At 32.3% G+C, this 20,056-nt stretch overlaps 1 protein-coding gene across 1 annotated transcript in view; it reads left to right on the plus strand.

The window, feature by feature from the left end:
- The window catches only part of LOC127849271 (complement C3-like), a 52,655-nt gene extending 36,081 nt beyond the window's left edge, over nt 1-16,574 (plus strand). The window contains exons 23-38 of the mRNA XM_052381988.1: nt 397-475; nt 1,185-1,350; nt 2,056-2,146; nt 2,364-2,540; nt 3,118-3,284; nt 3,554-3,706; nt 4,772-4,968; nt 6,219-6,348; nt 7,566-7,665; nt 8,246-8,323; nt 8,699-8,807; nt 11,059-11,157; nt 11,947-12,093; nt 13,035-13,124; nt 15,560-15,701; nt 16,169-16,574. Coding sequence (XP_052237948.1) covers nt 397-475; nt 1,185-1,350; nt 2,056-2,146; nt 2,364-2,540; nt 3,118-3,284; nt 3,554-3,706; nt 4,772-4,968; nt 6,219-6,270 — 1,082 coding nt within the window. The 3' untranslated portion in view covers nt 6,271-6,348; nt 7,566-7,665; nt 8,246-8,323; ... (4 more) ...; nt 15,560-15,701; nt 16,169-16,574. The remainder of the gene's footprint in view (nt 1-396; nt 476-1,184; nt 1,351-2,055; nt 2,147-2,363; nt 2,541-3,117; nt 3,285-3,553; nt 3,707-4,771; nt 4,969-6,218; nt 6,349-7,565; nt 7,666-8,245; nt 8,324-8,698; nt 8,808-11,058; nt 11,158-11,946; nt 12,094-13,034; nt 13,125-15,559; nt 15,702-16,168) is intronic.
- Nucleotides 16,575-20,056: the final 3,482 nt, after the last annotated feature.

The raw sequence follows: 20,056 nt of genomic DNA on the forward strand, positions 1-20,056 counted from the left end.
GGGCACCGTCTAACTATTTTAAACATTTCTTGATGTCAGGAAACGGAGTTTTTAAACATATTTTTCTCAAAATAAGAGGTTATGATAGCAGAAAATCATTTCTTGATCATTTCTTGATATTAACATATCGATATCGAAAACTTTCTCTGTCTATGTCAACTGACAAAAAGCCTACCAGAAAATCATGTAATGATGCCAATTAGCCTTTCTAAAAATACACATAGACATATTACGTGTTTATTGTATGGTAGAGTTATGGTAAAGTGAAATTGGTGGATCAGTTTCGACCTCGTTGTTATTTAAAAACAAAAGCATAAAAATACTATGGCCTGTTCACTTTGACTTGGTCTTGATGCTCAAAACATCTACATACAAATCGTTATGCATTTGTTACAGGGATCACACGCCAACAATACATGTATCAGAAAGACGACGGATCGTATGCAGCATGGAAAGAACGTCCATCAAGTTTGTGGTAATTAGAATTCTGCGGCAACTTTTAATCTTGTACATTATACAATTATGATGTATTGTATATAAGTGTTCGTTGCCCAAACATGTAAATATTAATGGCAGTTTCCACCAGATGTGTATATAATATAGTATTATATATATATATATATATATATATATAGTATTATATGGTATAATGCGTGTAAATTTAGATGCGCATAACGTTATACGCATGAGTAATATAAATGTTTTTCTTGTACACAATTATAAAAAATAGTTATATGTTTGTCTAATTCTTACTTTGTTATAGACAATGCTAATGATACGAATAATATAAAAATCAACAGTATCTGAAATGTTAAATTAGTTGTTAATAAACTTAAACACATCTTGAACCGATGTGTCTCACGAAAGACTAATTACCCAATATGAGCTGCATCTATAGCAGAATAAGATAACGCAGGCCTAGTTCGATATTTGTAGCAAATTACCTTAATTTGACTCCAAAGATGCCTCCGTTTAAACTTTAAACGTTGATTTCCACTTATACCTACTAATAAAAGTATGGCGTATTCAACATTTTAAAATTTTATTTTACAAAGTGTTTTTGTTTAAGTAAAAGTTTTAAAAGTTGCAGGTTCCACCTGTCACCTTAGTTACGGAGTATTTGATTTACTAATCGTATAATTAAAACTATCTCTTTACAATAAAATATATGTTCATGTTTGAAGGTTAACAGCATTTGTTGCCAAAGTATTCTGCCAAGCAGAGCACCTTGTAAGAGGAATGTCTGATTTAAATAGCCTGCAGAAAACTTTAGCATACATTTCTAAAAACAATTTGGAAGGTTCTGGCGATTTCCGCGACGATTCTCCGGTGGTACACAAGGAAATGCAGGTAATAGCAACCTTTAACATTAATTAATTGAATAAAAGTAATTAATTAATTGAAATCCATAACTTCATAAATTATGTGTGTTGGCCACACCCACACATTTCTGAATATGTTTTGCACTAAAATATTAACGACGGTTTCAACATGAAAGGTTTGTTGACGGTAATGAATTTCGCATGAATTAGTTTTTTTAAATCGTTTACCTGGCTACTAATGTGTCGAACTATCTTCGACAATTATTGAGGATTGTACACAGTTTGAATGATGTTTTATTGTTCGTTCTTGTTAAACTAAATTGCCTGTATGTATTAAAAGTTGACAAAACATAGTTAACACAAACTGGTATCCTATGAGTCATAAGAAATAACCAGATACTCGTTGAAAAAGTAATTCATTTGCCACCAATATGGCACGGTAAGGTCGTCTCAGTTGAGGATTTGTTGTGTACAAATAAGAAAATCATAAGCGCGTAACGTCTGAGAAATATATTGAAGTCTACAATGGATTCGGCATTTACGGAGCAAACTAGGAGAATGATAGTTGTTTATGATTGCATGAACAATTGTTCAATTTCGAGCTGAGCACAATTTGTCAATGTGTGTCTTGAAAGAAAAGGAAATGTATATGCGATTAATATTATAATAGCATATGTACTTCGCTATATTTTTATCAAAGCGGGACTGAATATGAAACACTATTATTTTGCAGGGTGTGTTCGGTCAAGGCGATACAAGATCAGGTCCCTCGTTGACAGCGTTTGTTCTTATCTCCTTGCAAGAATGCACAGAACGAACTGTGGTATGATCATGTTATTATATCAATTTGCTTAAAGGTTGCCATTGAACATCATATTTTAATTGTGGTTAGAAACGTTCCAACCCATTCAAATAATTGTATCAAAATATTGACTTTAAAGACATAAATGCATCTAGATAGCTTCGCATCGAACCATAAGCTTATCATGTATGTTTGATATTAAAAACATACAACTACAGTTCCACATTGCATTTTCAGGAAGGTCCAGAATTCCATAAACCGAGCGGTGGCGGCACTTGAGAGATTGCCAATAAACTTAAGGAAGAACAATCCATATCTTCTTGCAATATCAACATACGCTTTAGCACTTGATCATGATAGCAACAAGAAACATGAATTTAGAAATGATCTCTACGAAATCAGACGAAACGATGAAGGTACAACATTTCTCAAGATTGTATATGTACTGTCTGTATTTCATCTATTATCAGCTTGTTCATGTTAAATATTTCAGATGTAAAGTGTATTGCGGTCCTCTCTGCCGTTCAGAAAACAGCATATATTAATTAATTATTGTATTATTTGGAACTGACGCCTCAAAGTATAAGCTTAGCAGGCTTTAACTAATAATAGTGTTTTGAAGATACTCATAATTGAACAAGTTTTGTTTACAATTCTGAAAAAAAAAACGGTAACAATGTTTGTTTTGATAATAATTTGGACAATATATGAACGTTCTAGAATGGGAATTACCCGAATTACAAGTACAATGCTGTCGTATAGTAGGATCTAGTAACACTCAGCAATTTGGATGACGTATTTGATAAATAAACACATTTTACATTTATATTAACGCATATCGCTTGTTTCCGTCTCTTTGAATATATATGCGTTTGGTCGGTGGTCACAATACTTGACAAAGACAGATTTTCCTGTGTTTTCCGGTTGTTGCCCACAACATACAAATATAGACCAGTGACTATTTGGCAACACATTATTTTTTGCTACTTCCAGGTCGCATGTATTGGTCTAATAGCAGTGTTGCGGACTCATATGCAGTCGAGACAACGGCATACGCCCTCCTTGCCTTTCTGAAATTTGATGACTTTAAAACAAGCCACAAGATAGTCGCATGGTTGATGACACAGAGCGATGCCATTGGAAAATGGCGTTCAACGCAAGTAAGGAAGCACTACTTGGTGTCCTGCCCATATGGCCAGAACTTAATACAATAATTAAGTAAATAATAGACGCGCAGCGTTAAACATCGTTTTCATGTATAGGTCATTTGGGTTTTTTTTTATGCTGTCTTGTTCTTTTATTCCGTGGTTTTACAAAGGAACTAAACGAACAATTAAACTGATGATTCAATAGAACCACCAACAGTCTATAGGTTCCGTTTTCCTGAAAAGTTCAACTCTTTAAAATTATTCGTTTGTTTTTTTAATAGGCCACAGTGATTGCCATGCAAGCCCTAGCGATATACAGTGGGCGCACGTACTATCTATTGGACGACCTGAACGTTATAATTGAAAAGGGAAAATGGCATTACAGACAAATTGTTAATAGAGACAACTCCCTACTGCAGATACTTATTCCAGACGTACGTACATGCTATGTATACATGGTCAGCAGAGGCTTTTGCCTGTGAACATAGAAAACCCCCGATTAAAACCGGCTTTGAAAATGTTAATCTAAATATCGCAACGGCCGATTAATCGAGTGGAATCGATTAATTGTCGGAATAAGGTTCTCGCTTGCGACTGTCGATGTGAATATCAGCAACCGATTAATTGATAAAATTATATTCGAGTTTTGTATATGTAATTGGGCATTTCAAGACTAGTTAAGTACTATCATTTAAGAACCACTTCTCAACACTATAAATTGATTGTGTGAACAATTTGGCTAAGAATAACAAAAACATATTGTTTAATTCCTTCTACCACTGTTTTAACGACACTCACACTATTCGATAAGTAACTCAACATCAACCATCTATTAACGTTGTTTACGTAAACCATTATACTTTTATTAAGCAATAAATATGCATTTCCTTGAATCATTTGAAGCTTAATGTTACCGTTAATTTAACATGCCTATTTGTTCCATTGTTTTCATATGTCGTTATTATAAAGGCTTGTGGTAAAGGTTCATAACGTACTAGCGTAGGGTTTCGCTGAAATATTATCGTAGTCAAACAATGTTTTATTGTTTGCTTAAATATGATAATAGTTTTGATTATGGTCATTATATGTGTTTAAATAATTAAGAATTAATAATTTAATCAATTGTTTACAGTTTCTGGTATCGCCATTATTGTTAAGGCATCCAATACACACTTTAAGAAAGACATAGAAATGTGACGACTGGACTTGTTTATCGTAAAGATAACGTCACATTATTTGCAAGCCGAACAGGGTTACATCATTTGTTGATAAAGCACGATTTGAACATTCTAAACCCCATACTTATCATTCATTCCGTAAGTCAATTATTAAGTGCTCGAAATATTTTACCAATTCCAGTTGTTTATACCTAATAAGGATACAGTGTCTTTAGTTAAATAGAACATATATTAATTGGAAGAAATGCTACTTAAACAAGTATAAATTAAAACCCAATGGACTTTAGGATTTTACAATTTACCTTTATTTATATATATTAGCTGCCCGTACAGATCGGTGACAAAAAGTTCGATGTCACAGCTAGTGGACAAGGGTCGGGTATATTACAGATTGACATGTTTTACAACAGAAAAGCTCGGGATGACGAAATTTGCCCTTTCGATATCAGTGTAATCGATGTGCAACCCGTAGATAGCGATATTGCTAATAATCCAAACAAGGATCTCCTCAAAAGCAGGTAGTGTTAACGGAATTATACATAAAAGCATGACAATCAAAGTTTCACTTGTAGATAGCGTTATTGCACATACTCAATACGTAACATACAGATAGGTATTTTCGGAGACATACCGATCAATACATTATTTGGTACTATATAATAATTGAATGAATGTGTGGTTGACATAATGGGTGTGCATGCTTTAGCAATTGCTCAATACTAAACAAGTTAATAAAAATATGGGCAGTTTAAGCGTCATTCCTGTTTACAAATTATCATTTGAGTCATATGCCAATTTCACGGAAGGGGAATCGAAGATAACCTACAGTCTTTCCGTCTGTCCGTCCGAACTTTGTCTAACACACACAACGTAAGCTTGTTACTGATGTATTCGGTATTTATATTGAGGGCAATAATGGGAATATTAAACTTATTTCATTTTGTTTCCGTTAAACATAGAATGTGGTTAAAAGTAAATGGCAATAGTCTGAACAATTTGGATCCTGCGTGTATTCTATAAAGGTGAATAAAACAAGGGTATGTTGAGAGAGAGTCATATGGGTAGTATTCACGTTATTTACGTTATTTTCGTCAGCATTAAAAGTTGGTTGATATGGTAATACAAATAAGTAAACACTGTTTAAATAATCTGCTTCATGCGAGATTTCAAACCGAATAAGCTAGGTTGATTAAAGTAGCAATGTTGATATGAGGAATATGCAAATATTTCAGTTTAATATTGTCATAAACAAATTGTGTTTTCTATGATTACATAAATGCAAGTAAGTGAAAACTGTCCGGAAAATATGCAATAAGTCAAAGATTATGCTAGATGATACAACATTGAGAGACGGCCATGTTGGGAATAAGTCAATTCGTCAGATAAATATTTGGTTGTTTTGGATACAGAAATGATTGGAAAATAACATTTGGATGATCCCAGTTCCTCCAAACGTTTTTTTACATTACCCGAGCATCAGCTTAAAAAGACTGTTCTACTACTTGTACTGACCATTAGAAAGCTTTGGTTAATTGTATGTCCAAACTGTCAAGGTAATAACATTAGCCAAGAAATGTAACTTTGTAAAATGGACGATATTTGTCTACCTTTGTTTTTCCTTTATAATCAGCCATTTGTTACCAAAACTAATCAGTTAAGACAAGGATATAGTTGCCTAAATAGTGACATATAGTGTGGTACATGAAGCTGAAAACCCGTATCTACAACGCTACTATCAGAAACACTAATACATATCTCTTGATTTCAGAAAATGCAATGTGTGTGGATATTGTCAAGAACCTGAAAGTCTCGGACTTTGATTCAGATATGGGCCGAAATAAACGACAAGCAACGCATAGAGCTCAACCCACGCAGACCTGTATTCAGTTTTCAGTCAAGTAAGGACGTGTTAGTATTAATTGTATATCAATTATTTTATCACTCATTCCCCAACCACCCCTCGCTTGCTCAGATTGTCCGCCTTTGTTGTTATAAACATTTATAAAATATTCAGCGTTTATAAAACAAAAAGAGGCATCAATGTTAAGAAACCATTCAATACATATTTTTTAAGAAAATGTTATTAAATGAAATACAGTTTTAAACATCGATAAGTCATTCGAATAGTTGGAACAATTCATGCAATAGTATAAAGACTTAAACTGAAATATAATATGTAAGTAATTGGCAATTAATGCTTTGCTAGCATAATATTAATTTTCTCGACAATACCGATGCAAAACAAAATACATTCTTATCATGGAAACAAGCAAGTCCGACAAACGACAGTACGATTCGAGCGAAATATCGACATTCATGAAAACGTAGTACAGTAATGAATTTCTATGGTCAATTATACATGTTTTGCTGTTTAGACGGGACTGAGAAAATGTTCACACGCTCGGATTTTCCAATTAGATACATAGTGCACGTGAAAGTTAAAGAAGTTGTTACTATGATGAATACATTTGGTCTATATTTCGAGAAGTTATGTAAGGACGAAATGTTATATATAATCTGGTAAAAGGTTTTAAAGTTGCATTTTGTTGTACAATTAATTTGCTTTATGCAGATTATTTTTTTCAAAATAATAGGATTATAATTTGCTTTTGCAAAAGTAACTCATGTTTTAAGTTCTTATTACTGTATAGGAAACAAGCTGCTTGATATCTTAGAATAATATTTTAGAAATAATAATAAATATTTTCATTATAAAAGCATTGATTGGACTGATAATAATAATAATAATAATAATAATAATAATAATAATAATAATAATAATAATAAAAATTATAATAATTGTAATAATAATAATAATAATAATTACTATTATTATAATTATCATCAAAATTGTTATTATAATTTGTTTAATTATTGTTATTGGTATCATTTGTATTGTTATTTTATTGCATTATTATCATTTTTATTAGTATAATAATAATTATTATTATTATGAGTATAATAATAATAATTACGATTATTAATATGTTATGATTTTCTCCAGGAGAAGAAATATTATTATTAGTATTATCATTAAATAATATCATTAAATCTGATATTTATTATTATTATATTGATCAGTATTAGTATTATATATTTCGATTTTGAATTATAGATCGAAGCGGTCCGCTTATAACTCTAATGACGCTGGTTTGTTTATCGTTGAGGTCAACTTGGAGACAGGCGTTCGTGTTGTGGAATCGGACTTGACTAAGGTCAGTGATTTTGTTTGCTGATGCGTTGCCTTAAAATGAATATTCATATTGAGTTTAAGCATTTTTGGTGCATACGTATATTCATTAAGTTTCCATTAGTGTTAATATATTCGTCACATAAACGGAATCAAGCGTAACGATTTATTGAAATTAAAAGAAAACTATTTAAATTTCATTTTTCATATTCGCTTATGTCATTATTTTCAAACAATAAAGATATTTTTCATATCTTCTTGTAACTGATTACCGTGTTTAATACATTTCATCCTGTGTGTTTGGTATGTTAAGATTAAACTTTGCAGAGTTCTCTAAAACTGGTTTTCAAATATTGTATACATCTGTTTGCTATAACTTTGATGTTAAATTGAAAAGCTATGAGGGAATTTCATGAGTTCATAGTTATGGGAGATAACCGTGTGAATCTTAAACGATTACATTTACCGGTCTTTTGCGGTCTGAATTATACTAAACTATGCTAAATTATGTGTTTTGTGTGGATACGTATATTAAATATTATACCGGAAGATAGTAAGGATAAAATCTTGAGATTCATATGTGCTTTATTTTCTCTTTGTTGTAGATGCAGTACGAAGGTGTGTTTCCTCGCTACGAGATTCCGAAAGATGGAAAAGGATTCTTTATCATTTATCTGGACAGTGTATGTATACAACAAAGTAAAGCAATAACATTCACATGTTTCATCTTTATGTAACAAATTCGGTTGATAAGTGTGTGTAAAAAACGCACATTAAATAGTTAATACTTATTTATAAAATATAAGTAACATGTTTAGGGGACAGCATTTGAATAACGCGCCCTTTCCCATATAGTGCCACTCTTTATTGTAACGCTATAAAAGAATTTAGCTTGAAATACTTGTTTCATCTTACGATTTATATATATTGTTACACAGTTCGCGAGTCTACCCTGTTAAAACGTTGTCGTTACCGAATTCTAACTTTCTTGTATTTTGTTCACTTACATGGAGCCATATCAAAACGTAAAAAGTGATTATATAAACTTATTTTTGTAGATAGCGTCTGCTGAGACAAAACTTATATTCAGACTTGAGGACAAGTTTTCAAGCAATGATTCCAGCCGCCAACCGGCTTCTGTAAAGATTTACGATTACTACAAGCAAGGTTGTTCTGTCGCATTGGAATAATTAACGAATAAAGATCAATGGGGTTGTGTTCATGCAATATTATGAAGGTCATGGTCAAACTGGAATCAATAATGCGCGCTAAAGCTTAATAAGTTATCGCAATAGCGAAAATTACATTAATTGTAATCCTTTAGAGCGAATACTTTCATTAAATTCGGGATTATAATGTATCACAATTATTATGATTGTCGTAAACACGCTACGGTTGCAAATATGACGCGTCCATATTTTCTTAGCGAAACAGCAAAGTACCAACTTCACAACCGCAAAAATCTTTTGAATGTGAAATATACGTTATAGACATAACAATTTGAAATGTATCGTTTTATCTTCGTTAATCTAACTACAATTTTATGAGACATATACAGTTAATTGCTGCAAAACTGATATTACCATTCATTGTACATTCTTGTGACTAGAACCAGCACTTGGTGTCTATGGGAGAGGTCTAAAGAACGCACCCAAAGTGTTAACGGTAATTATATCCACTACGCCTCGGCGAGACAGCCATAACTTATCACACAGTTAACACCGTTGCATTGCTCAATATAAGATGGACACTGTTATTCTTTTTTATGATAAACAGGTTAAAAATATAGACATGAATGGATGTAACTATTGTTAAATACCCACGATTCACAATCTTAAATATAAAACAGTTTACAATTTGAAAAGAATGGCTGAATAAAATCTAGAACAATCAACATAGTGAGTTCCCCTGTGGTATTTTATCAAATACGACAGTTTTATACTAAACAGCAACTAATTTGTGCGCTAGAATTACCTGCAAGCAACATTCCATTTCATTAAAGAATCACCATGTCTAAATATATATGCATATAACACATAACATACACCTTACGTTTATACATCATTTCTAAGGCATTGCGTTTGATTGATTTTAAAATGCATACCTCTTCACTATGTAAATTACTACAGTATTCAGATATAAACATTGATCGTTGATTCGTTTTAACGAAACGTTTATTGGAAGTGGACAAATTCTTTATTTGAAAACGATATAAATGATGAACAAGCACTTGGGGAGCTTGCGAGTTCTCATAATCTTGACATTCCCTCGAAACCATTTATGGAATATTATATTTATCCTTTTTGAGACAGTTTACTGTTAATACCCCGTCACACCGGATTGGTGGTATAACTCAGTTTGTACCGCGATCTTACAAATGATATGATCGCCAAGGACGCCCGTGTGGTGGTCATGAGAACGTAAACACTGCGAGCAAACTCGAAGTTGGCTATATAAATGCAAATTTATTTATACATATTCTATATAAACGCCAACTATTTCTATTTTTTATAACACTATTGTGGCAGTACAGTTGTAGAGCGTTGAAAAGTCGTAGGAAGGTTTTGTATGATCGGTGACCTTTCCGAAGATCGCATTATGATCATATTGCATCGGACTCCGGTGTGGACACGCCGCTAACACGTAAATTAGAAAGGTGGAGTAGTTGTCGGTAGTTTGGACTTGTTTCAGAGGAAAACATAACAAAATAAGCGGTTCTGTTACGACTAACAGCGTTTTCTCAACACTTACTATTAAAGTTTTCGTCAGGGCGCAAGACGTTAGTAAATGTTTATTTGAGTTACCAAACGTATTACCTTAACCATTCACAGCTGGTATTTTGTCTACTATATGATGCGGGCCAATATCAAGTTCAACAAGAGACGTGTTTGTCAGAAACAAAATGTCCCCTACTGCGCCGCTTTGAAGCCAAGCATTTGACAATCGACCTTGAAGGATGACCTTGACCTTGACCGTTCACAATCCACAATGTGCAGCTCCATGAGATGACAAATATCAAGTTGCTATCTTCAATATTGCAAAAGCGTATATCAAATGAGCGATGTTGAACCATATATTTGACCTATGACCTTAAATAATGATCTTGACCTTGACTTTTCACCACTCAAAATGTGCAGCTCTATGAGATACACATGCATGCCAAATATGAAGTTGCTATCTTCAATATTGCAAAAGTTTTGGGATATGTTAAAGTTTGACGCAAACAAAACAAGCAATAAACCAACAAATCAACAGACAGGGCAAAAACAATATTTACCCCACAAAAGTGGTGGGGAACATAAACATTATTTTGAAATTGTATGTTAATATTTATTTTAATGTTGATATTATACAAGTAAATCATTTAAGTATTGCAGAGAATGTTAATTATAATGAATGAAATACAATTTTATTTCAGGACGATCTTGTATAAAGCAGTACGTTATTGGCTCAAATCATGGACAGGGAATAAAATACATGTGTGAGGGCGGGAGCGATCAGTGTCAATGCATAAATAGTAAGAGATTACTATATTAATTTTCTTTTAACAACATGTTGAGCACGAACAATATTTATTGTATGCTTTGTGGATATTGAGATGAGATTACCATTGAGTGGCAGCCCAAGTATCTGACTATATAGTGATATTATGATGATTAAACAATTTGTTATATTAAACCACTTATTTGGTTTGTAAATATAAACAGAGGCAAGTCATTTTTGTTTCAAAATAATAGACATAACATAATAATAGTCAATACATGCACATAATTAAGAGACATCGCTACTGATACGCACTATTTCTTCTCAACCGCTGTGAGTAACTAGTTATTATTCAATATGAGTTAATAGTTATTTCCTCCAAATACATGCATTGGCATGACACATACGCAAATCATATGTATTCTTGTGTCACTTTAGTGTTTCTAAAAACATGAAGTAATTTAAGAAATAATGTATATATGAAAAGTATGTGATTAGTTTCCTAAACAGGTTACTGTCATATCTAGCGTAAAGATTCGTTTTATATTGTTTCTCTTTCAATTATCTGACACTGATATCAACATATACCATGTATGCCAATACACAGTTACTTGTGCGAGCAGCGAATAAGTAAATTACAAATTTGAAACTTATAAATGCTGAGAAAAAACATGATGTACATGACTACATAGCTTCTCTGCTAATACTATATATTATCTTGACTTTTATTTTCCTATACGTGCATATAGTTTGCATCGAGTTCGTATTTGATCAACGGAGCACTTTGCATCGAGACTAAGACTATAATGCAACTTTGTTAAAGGTCAGTGTATGAAGCAAGTGAATCAATAGCTCTTCGAAATGGTCGTTAAAATTTCGTCAGAGAAAGACGCTGTGAAAAGACGGAAACTTCGCAGACCAGTCGAAGCTCTGATGGACTATGCATGCAACTTTGAAAAAGCTAACTTTGGTAACGATGTTAACGTTGTAAAGTCAATTCTATTATCATCACAATCATCCATTGCATTATTAGTAATTTTATTATTAGTCGTAGTTATTGTATAAGTAGTATAAGTAGTAGTAAGTAGTAGTAGTAGAAGAAGTAGTGTAAGAATAAGTAGAAGTAGTAGCAGTAGTAGCAGTAGGTGTAGTAGTGGTAATAGTAGTAGCAGTGGTTATAGTAGTAGTAGTACACGTAGTAGTAGTAGTAGTAGTAGTAGTAGTAGTAGTAGTAGTAGTACACGTAGTAGTAGTAGTAGTAGTAGTAGTAGTAGTAGTAGTAGTAGTAGTAGTAGTAGTAGTAGTAGTAGTAGTAGTAGTAGTAGTAGTAGTAGTAGTAGTAGTAGTAGTAGTAGTAGTAGTAGTAGTAGTAGTAGTAGTAGTAGTAGTAGTAGTAGTAGTAGTAGTAGTAGTAGTAGTAGTAGTAGTAGTAGTAGTAGCATTAGTAGTAGTAGTAGTAGTGTAGTAGTAGTAGTAGTAGTAGTAGTAGTAGTAGTAGTAGTAGTAGTAGTAGTACTCGTTAGTAGTAGTAGTAGTAGTAGTAGTAGTAGTAGAAGTAGTAGTAGTAGTAGTAGTAGTAGTAGTAGTAGTAGTAGTAGTAGTAGTAGTTACTCGTTGTAGTAGTAGTAGTAGTAGTAGTAGTAGTAGTAGTAGTAGTAGTAGTAGTAGTAGTAGTAGTAGTAGTAGTAGTAGTAGTAGTAGTAGTAGTAGTAGTAGTAGTAGTAGTAGTAGTAGTAAAGATTCTGCTGTTATATGTCATACCATTTTTCATTTTACTTATTGAAATTACAAATAATCTTGTCGTAGCCAAATTTACCGACAGCATTACTGAAGTCGTTTTAAAACTATGTGTTACAGACATTCAACTCGTGACCGACCCTGTTAGTATACTATATTTAAATACATTTTCAGTTGTTAGAGTCAAAGTGACAAAAGTTGGTTATAATAGTAGAACGGAAGTTCAGTTTGCACGGGCTTTAATCGAGGAAACAGCACTGCAAGGTAAATAAACTTTCAAATGGACGATGTGTTAAAACGCGTTCTTGTTTAATCGCATCCTCCGATATTTGTTTTTTCACATATTTTTTTTTAACTTTTAAACAAGTCTTTTATTTTCTTCGTAAGATATTACAGGCATACATACATAACATACATACACGCATACAAGCACATATAATAAAAAGTATTTTACAAACATGTATTAGAGGGGTACTTAAACTATTCTATCCGTAAGATACAACATACATACAGTGCAATCATGTTATTTACAGAATATTTAAGTACAACTATTTGAGTACAGCATACATGAAGTTATGAAACATACATTTATTTTACCATTTATACCTTTTAATATTTATAGCACTATACCACCCAATTTGCTCATACATATTATAAGACTTTTGTTGTAGGTATGTATATATTTTGTCTGTAATATATTACACATTCGAAAGGTAAATTAATTGCTGAATTGCATAATGACTTCACGAAATATTTTGCGGTTTAAGAATATTTATGGTCTCTAAATAATGTGGTATGTATGATTAGTGTTGTCGTTATTTGAGATGTCGACAAATATTTTTATAAGGGACCAGTCTCCTAATTCATCATCTGTTTTAAGTGTGGTTTTATATATTTCAAAATTGTGCTTCATACTATTCACAAGTCCAAAAGTTGGAGATTGTGTTTTTATTCTGCAATGAAAAATATACCGTTTAATATCTAGACACATAATGTTTACATCGTTCATTTTTGGGGTCGTGATTCAAAGTATTAGATCTTGACATGTAATATCAATATTTTCACTTGGTCTTCTTCTATTAATAGTCTCAACAACACATTTAACAATTTCTTGGGAATATGAACTGTACCAGAACAAGTGTACAATATGTTCTACTTCATTATTACAAAACGTACAAAGTTTATTGGCAGCAATTTTCATTTTTAACATAAGAGATTTTGTTCCTAAGATTATGTGGACTATTCTGCACTGGAACCATCTAATATATGTATCTTAGTTAGGTTGAACACGAGTTCATGTTTGTTTTTCCAGTCAATATTTAAAAAATGTGAATTCCATGTTGTTTGACATGCTAGGAATGTCATTGTTCTTTATTAATATTTTATAAATATGTTTATCTTCTTTTGGGCTGCTTACTATTTTCTTTATATATGTTGATAATATAGGCCTTTGAATGTTATTGTCAAAAATCGACATATCTTCAAAATGTTCTATATATTTATTACATTGTTAATTAATCCTTGGTATAATAAAAAAAATACGTTTGTTCCGACATGTTCGTCCAAAGATTCTTTGAAAATAAAGCAATTTCTTTCTGTCATAATATCTCTCACAAAACAAATACCTCTTTCATATAGACTTTTAATTAAAATATGACTGTTGTTAATTTTAAAATTATGATTGTAAAATAGAGGCATGTCCAGAATATCATTACACCTGATTACTGGCAGCTTTTCAATATACAAAACATAGTTTTTAAGAACATCAAGCCGAATTTTATTTTTCAGGTGTAAACATATTTTCTCTGCATACATTTTGCCAGTATTAAACATAGTTTTAAAATCTATTATCGATTTAACTAGTGTATAACAATTAACCTCGTCTGACAATAATCTTGTTATTTTCATGTATTTTTAAAAAGAAAAAAATATCTATCATATCAAGCCCACCTTAATTGTATTTCTTAACAATTACACTAGCTTTTGTTTTGCTTGGTCCTGCCCAAATGAAGTCATGCACTTGTTGATTAATTGTTTTCATTGTGTCTATTCTTGGAGTATGTAGCGATACAAATAAGTGAGTAAGTAAAGGTAGAAGCAATGATTTAACAATAGTTATCTTTCCAAGTGGTGTTATATTTCTACGGTTCCAATGACTAATTGTGCTTTTTATACTTTCAATTTTGTTTTCGAAATTTATCATTATCATGTTTTCTAAGTTAACATCGATCAAAATCCCAAGAACTTAAAAAGTAGAGACTACCCATGTCAGTTTGTATTTGGTTTTTATTGATCGTTTACTATATTTCATAGAACCTATCTAAATTTAAAATTATTTTTCATAGTTAATGTTAAGTCCAGAATATCTCGAAAATTAATTCAGCACATTTAACTTACAATTAAGGGATGATTCTGACCCGTCAAAAAGTAGAGATGTATCATCTGCAAATTGAGATTTTTGTTGTTGTCTTTTTTGTATTGCCTTTTATTTAATTGTTTGTCCTTATTTTAATAGCAAGAATTTCTGCACATATAATGAAAATGTAAGCACTGATGGGGTCTCCTTGACATTTCTTCTTATCTTACATATTTGTTTCATGTACGAACTGTTCGTTTGAGAGTTAAACTTAGTACGAACTCTTCTCACAAAGAGAAAGTTAATTCGCAATTTGAGTGTTGTCTTCACATTTTCAATAAAGGCGATCAACTCATGAGAGAGGGAGACGATATGGAATTCGAATGGCCCTTGACATGTACACAGCCGGAACTGACAGTGGGTAAAACCTACTACATCATAGCGAAGGACGGGACTTCTTTTAATGAAGGCTATGGAATGACGAGGTTACTTACTTGCATAAATGATTAATTCAAAATGTAATGTAGTTCTTGGAAAGACTTTAAATGTTTGCGATAGTTTATCTCCACCACTTTTAACTACATGTACAGAATAACTTTCATCACCATGACCTCGTATCTTAAAATAATTATGGACAATTGTTCGCAATTAAAAACATTCAGTTTTAATTGTGTTTTTTATTTTTAGAGGGAGCAAATTTCTTAAACAATCCTTTTTACTATCAATTAAATGCTATAAGCATATATTATTATCGAGCTGAATTCAGACATGAAGTTCGCAACACGATACAGACCGGGTATTAATTGTAAACTATACGGTTAATGCGATTATCTGGTTTTCTTTGTGACGAGTTTTTGTATCGTCAACGTTTCATGTCTGTAATAAAATGTCTTTGCGATGTCAGCTAAAGTTAAAGATGTTATATGTTTTGCTGCCGCTTGCTATTTTTTAGAGTGAGGTATCAACTGACGGGCACGGCACTCGTGATCGACCCTGAGTTCAAATCGCTTCTTCGTATTGTGATGAACAATTTCGTAAAAGAACTGAAGAAGAACAATGGCTGCAAAAACTAAGCGTCGAAACAGTCACCAAAGACTTTGCTACATTTGTTCGCAATCAATCGTTATATTGTAATTATAGTATTCATCGTACATATAATCAAGCTGTATTATAATCGGATTTTAGATATAGGTCTTCTCCATGCCCAAGCACTTAAGCCTATGAATCCTGAATATGAAGCAAAAATATTTAAGCACGCCTTTATATGGAAACTCACTGGGTGTTGTATTTGACTGGCTTTTGACCATCTGCTATATATTGCAACCAATTTAAATGAAATAAACTTATTCGCAAATTGAGCGTAGGTGTGTGTTATTAAGACGTTTGACTAATGGCTAAATTAAAGGTAATAAAATTGACATGAGTGAGTGAACACAAACATACGTTTGAACACCCATTGATTGGTTTTAACGAGTATTTAAGATCAACTATTTAAAGACACTTAATGACTTCTTTACTTTATCATTGCGTTATTATTGTTGCTTTTATTTCATAAACATATTAAGTATGATTGAAATATGTAAGATGTATTATGAGTGGTGTGAACATAGAAATGCTATATATAATTTTGACGAAGCAATATACGTCTACATGCAAGCTTAGGGCTGAATAAAAGAACTAAATGCGCGAATAGTTCAGATCGCACTATTCATATTTTTATTTGCGATGGATACAACTTATAATATTAAACACTGAAGTAAAACATATCTTTAGACATTTGATAATTGCGTCATAAAGAATCGTTTTCAATATTGGATTATACGGTTATATTGGATTATACTGTTGTGTGATTTTGTTCATTAAGATCGGGTCTTTCCCTTAATCTAAAACTCTCATGAATACTTGTATTACTACACTTGTTATTTAATCCTATGGTTATAAATGCAAACTGTTGACTTCATCATCATGGCCATTAGTCCCTGGTCTATTACATTACTAAATTCTTGTCATTATGCAACTTTGCCTATAATCGATACAAATAGGCTTTTGTCTTTTTTTCATACTATTATCACAAACTCTGGTCTACTAGTAAGAGCCTCTAGCTAAACGAAATTATTTCATGAATTGTGTTTTGTTGAAATCAACGGATTTTTTTCACAATCGTCTATAATCAATAGCCGTATATGCAAACCACTCATTAGATGACATATTTAACACAAGTAACTGGGCTTCAGATATGGCAGTATGCTAATATGAAAGAAGAGCGTAGCTCAAGCAGACTGGTATCAAAGATATCCATCGAGTCCTGCGTATCGGTGGGTACGACGTATAGATGTGATCCGAAAATGTTTACATTTATAGGCATGCTACTTAAGGGTGTCACGATACGCTCACCTTACGATACGATACGTATCGCGGTACAGTGTGTATGATACAATACGTATCGCGATACGTATCGTCAGATGGAAACAACATACAAACCATTTTTCAATTTTATTTAAAGACCTCTACATATGTGTCATACAATATACAAAATACCATATAATGTCATGAAAGTACACGAATTGACAGTTAGTTATTATTATTTACAAATCTGAAACTTTGATTAAATATGAAGACGAAATTATGAATAGGTTTGAAACATACGGACTGCTTTAAGTTACTTTTACTGCGATAGATTATTTAAGGTAACAATAAAACGTGTTTACTAACTAGTCAAACTGGCTTGTGCCAATCTTTGCTTGTGCCGTAACAAAACTCCAAGCGCAATTCTTAAAACCAGTCAAATATTGCACCTTGTTTCGTGACGTAGGCGACACAGCAATTTTTGAGTGGTTGAAATTTAATTTTAATGGTTTCAAAGAATTTGCAAAATTCTCAGCGGAATCACAAAATTACAGCTCCTGCTTAGGAAATTCGTAGCGACTAAAGTCTTGATTGTGTCACATTATGGTTAGAAATTATAGGTGGAATATATGGATTTACCTCATATAAAAAAATATTGAAAATTTTATCAAAACGGCCAGTAAACATGACAGTCACAAAGTGCACATATGTTCAAATAAGCTTATCGATGAGGGAGAGATTAAAGAATAGTATAGTTGACACAAGGCCAGGTATGTTTATATTGGTCAGGCAATAGTGTTTATTCAGTTAAATCTCTCATCAAAAGGTTGGATAAAGCTTGTAAATATTTTAGTGGTTTGTTTATCCCGTTCCCAGGGCTTCATTGATTCAGTATCTTAAGTAATGTATCCAATAAGAAACAACCACGCATAGAACACTGACCAATGGAATTCATAACTGAGTTTCACGGGCCGGATGTTAGAGGGAAACAAAAGGGAGTTAGCGTTTAGACTTGGAGGTGTACGGATCGAGAAAGATACGATCATGTAGCAATCACAACGTATTTGTATAACCGAAAATATTAAGTATGTTAGACATTAAATTGGACTAGGAACTGATACATGGTGTTGTTGAATATTTTATCCTGTATTATGCAGAGAAATTAACATAAATAAAGAAGGACCGACTTGTCCCATGCGTGGCACGAGAAAATGGGAGTTAATGCAAAACTCGTCATCTTGGCAATTCGCGCATGACGAGATATCGAATGATAGGCTACATACCGGTAATTTAAGAGTAATGAACATTGTTAGTAACTATGTGTCGTCCATGAACTATGAACGATTACGGGACAATATAAAGCAAATGTTTATACGAAATAAACGACTACCACTTTGTTCTGATAACACAAAATTCTTTCATAATTTTTATGAGAAGCTCGCTGGAGATGATTCAATTAAACTTCCGCCATTTTTGGGCGATTTACAGTTACTTCCTTTGAAATGCGTCATGTAAAATGACGTACCGTACCGTACCGTACGGACTCGGAGGCGTATCGTGAACCGTACCGAGGGGAGACTATTACGATATACCGCCCCACGGAGTACCGTGACACCCTTAATGCTACTACGATTACGGTTATTTTCTAAAGCTCTATTATTGTCAACTGAAATCAATCGTTGCTGTTTTTCTCTTACTTAGATTTTTACAATTATTTTAATTAATCTTCAGTTGCCCGCCATCAAGTAATTTAAGCTAAAGAGACGGCAACGTGACAATTTAAACCAGTATTGACGTGAGAGGACTAGCAAGTTGTTGTTGTTGATAGCTGTATTTGTGTAAATATTATTTTGTAATTTGTATATATAATGCACATATATTACTCGAAGTAGAAAGTAAAAGCCCACGTTCAATTGTGTCGCAGTGCTTTTGATGAGGTAAATGTTGTTTTATCTAATATCTGATTAGTAATAAAAAATATGATTTAGAGTTTAAAGCAAGATGCCTTAAAGCAGCATAATTGTTTTGGATACTTCATGTTAAACAAACATAAACATAGCTTTTTTAATACACAACCTCATGGATATTATAGATCAACACATGATTCATCTTAAACATTGTTTGCAAGGATCACTAGATTTTCCGACACCTGCTTTTCGGATTTCTTTTATAATTATTTATATTTATCATTTTAAGATGTAGCTATATTAGTTATCTTAAACAATCACTGCTATTACCAAGCTATTGATAAAACATCAAAATATATTCACTCTCATTTCATATTTAGATACTATATATACAGACGTTATATATACAGACGTTATATATACAGACGTTATATATATACAGACGTTATATATATACAGACGTTATATATACAGACGTTATATATACAGACGTTATATATACAGACGTTATATATACTGCACACACTATTAAGCGCGCCGCTTTTGTTTAAAATCTTATGCTTAAGCTGCACACATTTTACTTATTT

The sequence above is a fragment of the Dreissena polymorpha genome, chromosome 10, assembly GCF_020536995.1.
Source record: "Dreissena polymorpha isolate Duluth1 chromosome 10, UMN_Dpol_1.0, whole genome shotgun sequence".
Classification (NCBI taxonomy): Eukaryota; Metazoa; Mollusca; class Bivalvia; order Myida; family Dreissenidae; genus Dreissena; species Dreissena polymorpha.